Source organism: Macrobrachium nipponense, chromosome 1 (assembly GCF_015104395.2).
Source record: "Macrobrachium nipponense isolate FS-2020 chromosome 1, ASM1510439v2, whole genome shotgun sequence".
NCBI classification, from domain to species: Eukaryota; Metazoa; Arthropoda; class Malacostraca; order Decapoda; family Palaemonidae; genus Macrobrachium; species Macrobrachium nipponense.
Genome location: NC_087200.1, coordinates 5,572,130 through 5,585,174, shown reverse-complemented (window position 1 = coordinate 5,585,174; position 13,045 = coordinate 5,572,130). Strand labels below are relative to the sequence as shown.

The following is a 13,045-nucleotide window of genomic DNA, read 5'->3' as shown; positions in this document are numbered from 1 at the left end:
CACCGCAGCCGTAGGCATCACCGTCATTACATGCGGCGTGTACACAAGGTCGGCGGCATGTCATATGCTGGGTTGTTGATATGGGGTGGTAGTAGTAGTGGTTACCGCACCATGAGTGACCACTGCCGACCCCGCCAACCGCTGAATCAACCCCCACCCCCCTGAATACTTGGCACTCCCTGCAGTCCCAGCGACTCCCACACACCTGTCCAAGGTCGTCCTTCGCTGGTGGCACTGCCTGGAAGCAACAGTCGGGTTAGTAAGAGGGGTTTCCTCGCGCTTGGGGGGAGAAGAACCCCACCCAGAGCGGACGGAAGACCCCGAATACAACTGGACGTCCGGGTAGCGGGCGCCCTCCTCCACACTCGACGGATCAAGAGAGGAGAAGGACTCCGCTACCCCCCCCGCAGGGGAAGGCGCGAAACGTGGGGGCTGACCGGGAGGCAGGAAAGAAGACGAAGTGTCAGTTACCAAAGGAGTCACTGGAGAGCTTTTTCCGATGACTTCTTTGGAGGCCTAAGTCTCTTCCTGCCCTCGTACAGAACCCACTGCGCCTCGGACCAATTCATACAAGTTATACATGGCTCGTTGCGGGAGCATTCTCGCCCCCGGCAACGAGTACAAACCTCATGTGGATCCACATCCACGAATGATCTAAATCCGCCGCATCTACGCCCCTCCAGCCCGGGACACACTCTACGGGCGACTGGGGGGCGCGGCGAAATCTCCATTTCTTGATCACTCATATTGCAAATGAATAAAGAAATGTATAAGTACTTACAATCATACACACTCAATTAAACCAGAAAAGGAGGCTGAGTACTCAAAGCAAACGACAAAAGCGGGCAGAGCGATGACGAACACGTCCTATCTCCACACGGCCGAAAGCAAAAGTGATTTGTTTACCTGACGATCGGACAAGCAGTTAACTACCGTTCTCCCCTTGTTCGAAGCTTACGACCGTTCCAGCTGCCGCTAGCTACTTCCTATTGTTAAAGGACCGATGGTTTGTATTACGTATCGGAACAATGCAGATTTCTGGGCTCTCCACGCTCGACGGATCGGGAGAAGAGAAGGAACGAGAAACCCCCCCCAAAGGGGAAAGAGCCATACTCGGGAGCCGAGATGGTGGCAGGAAGGAAGACGATGTGTCTGTGACCAAGGGAGTCGCCGGAGAACCTTCCGAGGACTCCCTGGCAGGCTTGAGTCACTTCCTCCTACCCTCATATCGCACCCACTGCTCCTCCGACCAAGATATGCATAAATCACAAGGCTCGGCGCGAGAGCATTCGCGCCCTTGGCACCGAGCACACAATTCATGAGGATCCACTTCTGGGAAGGAGTGGAAGGCCCCACACTTACGGCCCTCCACACCAGGGCAAACTCTGCGGCTGATTGGGGACATCTCCAGCTCACAGGAATCCATAATCACAGTTATAATAAAATACAAAAGCACACGTACTTACAGTATTTTAACACACACACACAAAGCAAACTAAGTTTGAGAAGACACAAAGCATACGACAAAAGGCAGGCAGAGAGAGGTGGAGAACACGTCTGTCAACCAGCACCGCCGAAAGCAAACTGAATCTTCACCTCCCAGTCGCGCGGTGCACAGACTGTCGGACAAGCAGTTAACTACCGAACTCCCTTGTTCGAAGCTTACGACCGGTTACATTCCTATTGTAAAGGACAAATGGTTGTATTCGTATCAGAACAAATACGCTATTTGACAATGGTTCTGTTAACTTACAAGAACCGTAATGTTATTTCAAGTTTTAATCTGGCTGGTAATGCATTCCTCATCATGGTATCCTTATTAGATATGGTAGGCTCCACTGGCCGTACCAGTTCCTCAAATTTCTCTTGGCTCATTCTCATATGCTTCCTATATTCTGAAGGATCTTCGTTTGCTAATTCACGAACTAAAGTACTAGAGCCTCCTAATATATCCCCTCTTTGAATCCATTTTCTCGCCCACATTTTGGGCTTTTTCCTTTTCTTTTTGATGAGCAACTGTACTTCCCTAGCGAGAATGACATAAGCACCATCAATTGCTTTATCTATGTCAGAAGACATCTTGCTCACTACTGGAGGCAACTTCTACCCATAACACTGTCCTCGTGCAAACGCTTACTATCCTGGAAAGTTTACTTGCCGCTAGAAACTTGCACCAGTGAACTATCCCCGTGTAAACCGGCCTTAAGCACTCACTCCGCAAACACAGTTACGAGCAGCAGACGACTACACTCTTAATGAGGTGCAAAGCTTTATTCCCTTAATTGTTTACTTTATTCATTATTTGGTTTAACTTTACTTCAAAATGTTTATTTAATTCATGTCTATTATCCCTTTTTTGCAACTAAATTAACCCCGAAAAATTACAAATATGACAATTTGTCGAAAATTGCATTTTTCCTAACTATACCAAAACCTTAGGTCCTTTAACAATAGGAAGTAGAGCTAGCGGCAGCTGGAACGGTCGTAAGCTTCGAACAAGGGGTTGAGAACGGTAGTTAACTGCTTGTCCGATCGTCGCGCGCGCGCGACTGGGAGGTAAAAAAATAAAATCACTTTTGCTTTTGGCCCATGCAAAATACGCAGAGTGAGGGGTGGCATTGAGGAGGGGACTATATGGTTAAAGGACCTCAGGCTTGGGTATAGTTAGGAAAAATGCAATTTTCGACAAATTGTCATTTGTTCCGACACGTAATACAAACCCTCGGTCCTTTAACAATAGGAAGACTCACTTCTTGGTGGGAGGAATCTGAGTCTTTTGATGAACAGACTGGTGTTCGTCCATCCCTGGAATACCTCCCTGGTCGTAAGAGCGAGGAGGGATCCAAGCCTCTGTCCGATTGATCGGGGTGTGCACCGCAGGATCAATGGTCAGACCTCTGGGCCGAGTATAACTTAAGAGAGAGGCAAGCGTATCTCTTCGTACCAGCATTGTAAGAACTTTTTCCTGTACATGAGCAAATATAAAGTAATGGGTTTGTCTCATGTAGGCATCCACTTTCTCCCCCTTGTTAGGAGAAAGTGGTGGATATACACTCCTATCTCTAGTTAAAGAGATAGGATGGAGCCTGTGAATAGCTTACCTGCATCTGACTCCCTTCCAGCGTGGTAACGACCGTATCCCTCTCTGCCCACAGGTAGAGGTAGAGAAAGATGGTGAAGAGAAGCCAGTCACTCTCTCATTCTCACCATCATTCTCCCAGTCATACCACGGAATGCGATGCTGTTCTGCCTGCCAGGTCGGGTGCTGGGTAAGCTTACAACAACGTGTTGAGCAGCCACCACAGGTCCCAAGGAAAAAGTATCCAAGGACTTGTGGGCAATATCCCGAAGGTAGAAGGACGTGAAGGTGGTCTGGTTGGCCCAGACACCTGCCTTCAGGACCTGCGCCACGGAGAAGTTCTTACGGAACGCTAAGGAGGGTCCGATACCTCTGACTTCGTGGGCTCTCGGTCGGAGCGTACGGATGTCGTCGCTACCATCAGCCTCGTACGCTCTCCTGATCACCTCACGTAGCCAGAAAGAAAGCGTGTTCTTGGAAACTTCTTTCTTGGTAACCCAGTGCTAACGAAGAGGCGTCGACACTCAGCCTGAGGTGTCGAGTTCTCTTCAGATAGCGCCGTAGCGCCCTCACAGGACAAAGCAGCATCTCATCCGCATCATTATCGGTGAAGTCCAGAAGGGAGGGGATCGTGAAAGACTCGAACCTGTCGTCAGGGATCGACGGATTCTGAGTCTTGGCTACGAAGTTCGGGACGAAATCGAGCGTCACAGATCCCCAGCCTCTGGTGTGTTTAACATCATAAGACAGACCATGTAGTTCCCCTACTCTCTTCGCCGATGCCAGGCCGAGCAAGAAGAGGGTCTTGAGGGTCAGATCCCTGTCTGACGACTCTCGGAGTGGCTCGAAGGGTCTTCGAGTCAAACTCCTAAGGACGAGAGTCACATCCCACGCAGGGGGCCTGAGTTCCTTGGGTGGGCAAGACCTTTCGAAGCTCCTCATTAGCAGGATATCTCGAACGAATTCGAGATGTCCAGTCCCCTCAGTTTTAGGACGAGAGCCAGGGCGGCTCTATATCCTTTAACTGTGGGTACTGAGAGGAGCTTCTCTCGGCGAAGAAACACGAGGAAATCCGCTACCTGCTGAAGAGTGGCTCTGAGAGGAGACAGACCCTGTCTACGACACCAAACCACAGAAGACGGCCCACTTCCCCTGGTTACACAGCTGCAGAGGACTGTCGGACATGTCCAGCCATCTCTGTTTTGCTGCGGGCTACGAGAAAAGCCTCTCGTTCGCAAGAGATGGTGGATAACAGCCAGCCGTGAGTTGAAGGGACTGGACTGCTTGGTGGTACCGTTCTACGTGTGGCTGGGCTAGAAGGTTGTGCCAACTGGGTAGCTCTCTCGGTGCGTCCGCAAGAAGAGCCAGCAGGTCCGGATACCAAACGGCTTGAGGCCGTTTGGGAGCCACCAGGATCATTCTGAGATTGGGAGTGACCAGCGCTCGAACTGATCACTTTCCGAATCAGACAGAAGGGAGGAAGGCGTAGGCGAAGAGGTTGTCCCAAGGGTGTTGGAGAGCGTCCTCTGCAGCTGCCCATGGGTCCGGCACGGCTGAAAAGAAAACCTGAAGTTTTCTGTTGTGCCGGGTGGCGAACAGGTCTACGACCGGTCGCCCCCACAGGTTGAAGAGCCTTTCAGCCACGTCTTGGTGTAGAGACCATTCGGTCCCTATCACCTGATCCCGACGGCTGGAGCTTGTCCGTACTACATTCCTCTTGCCTGGAATGTAGCGTGCTGACACAGCTCTATCGAGTGAGCCGTGGCCCACTCGTGCACCTGCACCGTCAACTGATGGAGCGGAAGAGACACTAGCCCCCCCTGCTTGTTGACATATGCCACTACTGTGGTGTTGTCGCACATCAACACCACTGAGTGTACCCACCAAGCTGGTCCTGAAACTCTCGGAGTAGCGTTGAACCTCCGCCTTGAGTTCCAGGACATTGATGTGAAGGTGCTTTTCGTGATGGTCCCACACACCTGCAGTCAGCAACTCCTCCAGGTGTCGCCCCATCCCTCGGTCGATGCGTCTGAGAACAGAAGGCATCTCCGGGGGGGGAGTGCGTATGGGCACCTACTTAAGAGGTTCTTGTCGTCGAGCCACCAGGCTAGGTCCTGTCTCACCTTGTCCGTGATAGCCACGGGAAAGTAAGGAGGATCCTTGGCCTGAGACCAACTCTCCCTTATAGCCTCCACTGGAGAGACCGCAGGTGAAGACGCCCGTGAGGGACTAACTTCTCGAGTGACGACAGATGGCCAATCACGACTTGCCATTGCTGTGCTGCCTGTTCCTGCGCGACAGGAACCGGCCGGCTGCCTCCCTGAATTTGCTGATACGCAAGTCTGCGGGAAAGACCTGCCCTGCTACCGTGTCTATCAGCATTCCCAGGTACTTCATCTTCTGCTTGGGTGTTCGAGATCGGACTTCTCGTAGTTTATCACGATCCCAGATCGCGACAAAACTTGAGGAGTCGATCTCTGTCCTGCAGCAACTGCGAGCGGGAGCTCGCCAGGGAATAGCCAATCGTCGAGATACCTCAGAAGACGTATCCCGTGCGAATGGGCCCAAGCTGACACCAGAGTGAACACTCGCGTGAACACCTGTGGGGCGGTTGAGAGACCGAAACAAAGTGCCCTGAATTGGTACACCGTCCCGTCGAAGATGAAGCGGAGGTACTTTCTGGAGGACTGATGGATGGGTATTTGAAAATACGCGTCCTTCAAGTCCACTGAAAGCATGAAATCGTTCCCCCTGATCGAGTCGAGCACCGAGCGTGCCGACTCCATCGTGAACCGCGTCGTGCGAACGAAGCGGTTCAGGGGAGAGAGGTCTATCACCGGACGCCAGCCCCCGATGCCTTCCCCACTAGGAAGAGGCGGCTGTAAAAGCCCGGTGACTGGTCCTCCACGATTTCTACAGCTCGTTTCGCCAGCATGGTCTTGATCTCCTGTCGAAGAGCGTTGTCCTTTGCTGATCCCCTGACATAGGTCTGTAGATGGACGGTTTCCGGTTTGGAGATGAGGGGGGGCCGAGACTCGAAGGGTAGTAGATATCCCTCCCGAAGGACGTCTACTATCCAGTTTCTCGGCGCCGTAGCGCTGCCAAGTCCGCCCAATGGTTTTCGCCAGGCACCCCCCCACTTCCGGCAGCAGGTGAGGGGGAACGCCGTCCCTAGCGTTTCCCTCCTCGTTTCGACTTCTTTCCACCACCTCCTCGGGGGATTAAAGGAGGGTTGGGTAGGAGGGCTGGTTACGGCCTCCTCTAGCAGAAGTTGAAACAGCAGGAGTCTTCACACGGGGCTTGGACGGTGCAAACCGTCTTCGCCGCCGTGGAAGCGCTAGCCAAGCTCTTTGGTTTGGCCGCAGTCGCTCGAGATTGCCCAGTAACCTTCGAGACTGCCTGGTGAACTAAGCGGTCACTGTCGTCAGTGCGCCGCCTTTCCACCGCAGCGTCCACCATCTCTCCAGGAAAGAGAGCTGGGGAACTCCTAAGAGGTCCATTTCGAAGCCCTCCGGAGTGCCCGCCTCACGGCCCCCGGCCCCCTTGGTCACATCGGGTAAGGACTGCGTCCCTACGTCGAAGAACCAAGTTGGCCCACAGGTTAGCAGTCTGATGGGCGAGGTAAGAGATCGCTCTTCCTCCAGACTGGCACAGTCTCCTAAAAGAAGCGTCGTCTTCGAGAGCAGAACTCCGGAGCCGGCCGCTACTTTGGATATTGTGAGGGACCACAAATCCAACCAGGAAACTGCCTGGAATGCTGCCATAGCGGTAGATTCCAGGGCAAGTGCCTCCTGCTGCGAGAACCATAGGTTCTCCGACAGGAGCTGCTGCAGGGACACATCTGGAGTCAGCCTCGCTAACTCCGGGTTAACCTGTTTCGGCAGTATCGGGTCTTCCGAAGGCACGTAGAATCGCCTCTGCCGCTGTAGAGGGGGAGGAAGCAGCTTAGAAGACCGTCCGGACTTTAGCGAGTCCTCCCGTCCTGAGACGAGATTCTCTACCTGATCCAGGACTGAGTCCGCAAGCTCTGATCGCGGTAACCCCACCATCATTTTGGGCTCCCTCTTGGGACCCCAAAATGATTCGAGCCGGGACGTGGGCTCTGACGGTGGTAGCGGCGATCCCTCCGCAAGGTCATTATGCAGACGCATCAGCTTAATGACCTCTGCAAAGTTCCTCTGTATCTCGGGAGTTACTGCGTCTTGTGGAGTAGGACCGGGTTCCAGATCCCCATCCAGCAAGAGCAGGTCCCGCGATACTCCTCCTTCAGAAGGAGGAACAGCGACAGACCCCTGACGGTCGCCTCCAACTACTTGCGCGTATGTTCTGGCCGGTCCTAAAACCGTGCCTGAGCCATACGGCGTCATAGCCGGGTCACGAGCGGCGCACCTCTCGTGATCGCTCCTCGGTACCTCGCTCCTCCCGGTATAGCCCGAGGAGGTTGAAGGTATGGGAGAGGCAGACCTGACGCTCCCCCCTCGCTCGCTGGCAGGACCAGCGTGCGTGGAGGGCTGCTGCTGATCGTCAACCCGCGGTGACGATCGAGCAGCAGGCCTAGCCTCGCCGCTCGCCTGGGGCGATAGGCTCGGCTGAGAACGTCGAGACCGATCTCTAGCGTCAGGCGAGCTGCCGCTGGTCACCGCCTCCGCCCGGTCCCATCGGGAGCGGCGGACGGGTGACCTGCTAGGCTCTCTGTCGCGTCGAGACCGGCCAGCGTCCTCTCGGCGCGTCGAGCCGCTGGTACCAGCCGTGGCTGGTACCGGCGGCCGCGGGGACTCCTTCCTCGCCTCAACCCGTGGCTGGTCAGCGACCGTCACGTCAGCCCGAGCAGCCAGTTGATCGCTGCGAGAGCGTCCACTGGCCTGGCGAGAGTCGTGTGCACTACTCTCGCCAGTCTTCTGCTCCGCGCCGCTGTCTTGACGGCGAGCGAGCTCGTGCGTCAAAACTTTGGCTGGACGGTCTTCCTTAGAAGAGCGTCCACTCGGTGCTTCTCGCGAAACGAGAAGCGGCCGAGACGGAACCTGGTTTAGCGGCAGAACCGCTAGCACCAGGTGAGGACGCACCAGCCGAAGCTGATGCACCTCTGGTCCCCGTCGACTTCTTCTTTGCAGAAGAAGCGACGGGCCCCGTTCCCGAAGGAACGGGAGGACCAGCAGAAGAGCTCCCCGACTCGCCTGAGCGAGCCGGGCCCTTAGAAGATCCCGAAGGAGTCTTCTTAGGGGGGGAGGAGGCGGCCTTCTTCTTCTTCGGCTGTTTAGCCTTAGAAGTCGAAGGGGAAGGAGAGGCAGCAGACGACGAAGAAGACGACGAAGACGACGACGACACCTTCTTCCTCTTCCTCTTCTTCTTCGCCAGGCTCCGCAGGACAGACGTCAGGTCTTCCATCCAGGAGGGAGCCGGGGCAGTTGCCGAAGCAACAGGGCCCGACTGCACCTGTCCGGAAAGACCTGAGACTGTGACAGCACCACCAACAGCAGGAACAACAGGAACAGGTCTGGGAACAGCAGGAACGGCAGGCACATCTGAAAGGGAATGACCTGAAAGGGAATGAGCAGCAGGGACAGCAACAGGTACGGCAGGCACGGCAGGTACCACAGAGAGCAGGCGTCCTGTCGGCAGCTACCGTCATCCTCGGCACTGGCGGCAGGTCCAGGGGGGTACTCTTTGGGCAGCGGAAGTCCGGGGTCGGCAATACAAAGAACCCAGGTGGCGGTGGCACCGTCCTCTTTGGCACGGCAGGAATTGGTTTTTGGATTGCAGCCGTGGGTGCCACCGACATCACATGTGGTGTGTACACCAAGTGCGGTGGCATCTCATATGCTGGTGTCGAAATTGTAGTGGTAGTAGTGGTTACTGTACCATGAGTGACCACTGCCGACCCCGCCAACCGCTGAATCAACCCCTGGATGCTAGGCACTCCCTGCAATCCCAGCGACTCCCACACCTGTCCCAGGTCGTCCTTCGCTGATGGCACACCTGCGGAAGCAACAGTCGGGTTAGTTAGAGGGGTTCCCTCACGCTTGGGGGGAGAAGAACCCCCACCCAGACGGACGGAAGACCCCGAATACAACTGGACGTCCGGGTAGCGGGCGCCCTCCTCCACACTCGACGGATCGAGAGAGGAGAAGGACTCCGCTACCCCCCCCGCAGGGGAAGGCGCGAAACGTGGGGGCTGGCCCGTCCGGGGGGCAGGAAAGAGGACGAAGTGTCCGTTACCAAAGGAGTCACTGGACTTTCCGATGACTTCTTGGGCGGCCTAAGTCTCTTCCTGCCCTCGTACAGAACCCACTGCGCCTCGGACCAATGCATACACGTTACACATGGCTCGTTGCGGGAGCACTCTCGCCCCCGACAACGAGTACAAACCTCGTGCGGATCAACATCTACAAATGATCTGAATCCGCCGCATCTACGCCCCTCCAGCCCGGGACACACTCTACGGGCGACTGGGGGGCGCGGCGAAGTCTCCATTTCTTGATCACTCATCATTTCATGAACAAAAGAAATGCAAAGTACTTACAATTACTCTCAATCACACTAGGAAAAGAGGGCATATACTCAAACTCAAAGCAAACGACAAAGCGGGCAGAGCGATGACGAGCACGTCCTATCCACACACGGCCGAAAGCAAAAGTGATTTGTTTACCTCCCAGTCGCGCGGCGCGCGACGATCGGACAAGCAGTTAACTACCGTTCTCCCCTTGTTCGAAGCTTACGACCGTTCCAGCTGCCGCTAGCTACTTCCTATTGTTAAAGGACCGAGGGTTTGTATTACATGTCGGAACAAACAGGTGGTCCCCGGGTTACGACGGGGATTCCATTCTTGAGACGCGTTGTAAGCCGGAACACCGTCAAAAATCCTAAGAAAACCTTCCTTTTAATGCTTTGGGTGCATTGAAAACTATGTAAACTGCATTCTTATGGCATTTTTCATCAAAAAAACCTTCAAATATTGATTATTTTGTATTTTTGGTGTCATATTTCATCTCCCAGATGAGCGTTGTAGGCGTCGTAACCCTGGAACATGCGTCGTAACCCTGGAAATAACGTCTATTGACAAGCGTCGTAACCTCGGAACATCGTAAGCCGACACCGTCGTAACCCGGGGACTGCCTGTATTTCTGATGTATATTTACAAGCAGACGACGCATTGAAAAATGACTCATCGTTGCCAATCTAGTGGAGCTTCACATATATGCCGATGCATTTACAAACTGTTTCCATGAATTCTAGTTGTCATAGTAATGCAGTAATGATAAAATTGCTGTAATATGTATATATACTACAAATAGATACACTAATTTCACTGATTTCCCCCGGTTTTGTGTAAGTCTTATACCCAGTTTGGAGGGTAAACACATACCAATGGACAACACTGATAAACAATTGAAGACCGCAAAACGCCGTAAAGAATGCTGTAGTCCCCTTAGATAAGCACTGGTTAGAGGCCGGGTTTATGATTGTAGTGATGAAAGTGCCCCAGCGTCTAAGGGTACAAGTGGTGTGTTGATTTAGCAAAGAAAATGGGAAGTTAGTTGATACAAGCGACTCCGCAAACATCGAGATGGCGTCAATCTTCTAATCTTTTTGATTCGTAAGTAAAAATTTCGAAAGCGTTTTGGGGTAGTGTGCACTGCGTTGGCCACACTTTTCAATAACCTCTATTTAAATCTTAAAATATGGCCTTAATTTCTAACTTTGGAGAAAATACTTACCTCGGAAGGAGAGTAGGTGTTGAGCTCCTGTTATCACCACCAACAACTCATGACTGATGACCATCTCTGGTATCAGGACGTGTTCAAGTACTTTTTTGGAGGGTGGCCAAAATCGCGGTAGTCGGTGAGTTGGCCAGTCCACTCGGTTGTTTACCCTAGGTAGTATCTCCATGCCGTGTATCTAGCCTAGGTATTACTTATATTAACCGACTAGCCTAGCCTAGTTCAATTACCATCTTCAGCTTGCAGTGAAGGATAACCAGCCTAGTAGTACCAGGCTCATGGAACTAGGTAGGCTAGCCCCTACTTGCTTACATACTAAGTAGTACCTAGCCTAGTTAGTACTACCTAGGTAGGCTATGTTAGCCTATACCTAGGTAGTACCTAGTAACAAACAAACGAAGAAAGTAACTTTCCACCTGTAAATTTGTGATACCTAAGATGTTACTACTACAATTGGCGTTACTTTACTACCTAGGTACTTATAAACAATTCGTACTAGGGTAAAAAACCGCATGATACAGGGGTGGACCATGTACGATCAATGTGTACAACCCCAAAACAAGTACATTATAACGCGTCCTGACATCAGAGATGGGCATCAGACGCGACTTGTTGTTGGTGAGAAACGGAGCTAAAGACCTCTACTCCGGTGTCAGGACGCGTTATACTAATGTACTTTTCTTGGGGTTGTACACATTGATCGTACATGGTCCACCCCTGTACCATGCGGTTTTTTACCCTACCATCTTCAGCTTGCTGTGAAGGATATCCAGCCTAGTACCAGGCTCATGGAACTAGGCTAGCCCCTAGTAGCCTACATACTAAGTACTAGGGGTAGTACCTAGCCTAGTTAGTACTAGGTAGGCTAGGATGGCCTATACCTACTAGGTACCTAGTAGGTAGCTACTAGTAAGTAACAAACAAACGAAGAAAAGTAAACTTTCCACCTACCTATAAATTTGTGATAGGCTAAGGTAACCTAAGATTTCTACTAGGTACTACGATTGGCGTTACTTTCCTAGGCTACTAGGCTACCTATAAACAAATCGTATTACCTAAGAATATGTATTTTAAGTTACCTACCTGTTAGGACAACTACGTGTTTTGCTTTCTTGTAGATCTCCTTAAATTTTGCCATGTCAGAGCTGGGACGTTTGTTCTGCATCTTCACAAGCGTGTTTACTGTCAGTAGACCTAACGAATTCGGTAGCGTTTTGAAGGGGTTCCTTGACAAACCCCTGCAAGACGAAGTAGCGATGATCCGGCCTAAGATACCCATTCACTCAGTCAACAATTTCTCACTGCGTTCGTTGTACCTAGGCTAGTATAGGGTAGCTAGCTATGTAGCCTACTACCTACTATCCTATGTATACCCTAGCCATTTGCTTTCTACTGCCAGATGATTTCATAAAGATATTTCAAAGTCCAATACCCTAAATCAAATCTGTTGTACTGTATACTTCTGTCAGAATGAAATTAACTTGGCTGAAAATCTTTTATTTTTATTCACGGCTATAAGCGAAAATGTGCTTTACGATGGTTTGTTTACGTTGCATGTTAAGCCAATCGTACGATAATCAGCTGACCGGAGACAGCTCTCGGCCGTCTCAGGTACTCGTCCAGCTGTAGTCCACGGTTTTCTCATCTGTCTATTATAATCTGCTTAAATTGCAAATTAAGATACCGAAAAATATGCTAAACATAGCAGCAACAATATTACAGGGTGTTACACCTAGTGACAGCTTTGCGGCTGTGTTGTTTGAGGTGCACTGGACCCTTAACAAAACTAAAATAATGTTTAAAATATGTGATCAAGACTTAGTGTGGAAATATTAGAATGACTTACTGCTTATAACACAGTACAGCCAATGGATGGCATCAAAACAAGAAGGGCGACAAATGGTCCTATTTTGAATTTGCCGCTCTCCCTTGATAATTATCAGGGCGACTGAAATATCCTTTTTATCTGAGTGTCATGATAAGATGCGATAATAAATTATAACGGATTACGTATATAAAGAAAAGAAAAATCCCTGGTTTTGTCTCCATTATTACGCATAATATGGAGAGTTGACCTTCCCAAGAGAGAGAGAGAGAGAGAGAGAGAGAGAGAGAGAGAGGAGGAGGAGAGAGAGAGATTTTGCAGAGGCCCTTTGCGTCGTGGCGTTCGCGGGAATTTTGGTGGCGATGACGTTTCATAAACAAAATTATTACAGTGATAGTTATTGTAATTGTAATAATCACAATG

The 13,045-nt window shown here is 51.6% G+C and overlaps 1 protein-coding gene across 1 annotated transcript in view; it reads right to left on the bottom strand.

The window, feature by feature from the left end:
* LOC135219104 (NAD-dependent protein deacylase-like) overlaps window positions 1-12,517 on the bottom strand; it is a 182,262-nt gene extending 169,745 nt beyond the window's left edge. The window contains exon 1 of the mRNA XM_064255546.1: window positions 11,881-12,517. Coding sequence (XP_064111616.1) covers window positions 11,881-12,076 — 196 coding nt within the window. The 5' untranslated portion in view covers window positions 12,077-12,517. The remainder of the gene's footprint in view (window positions 1-11,880) is intronic.
* Window positions 12,518-13,045: the final 528 nt, after the last annotated feature.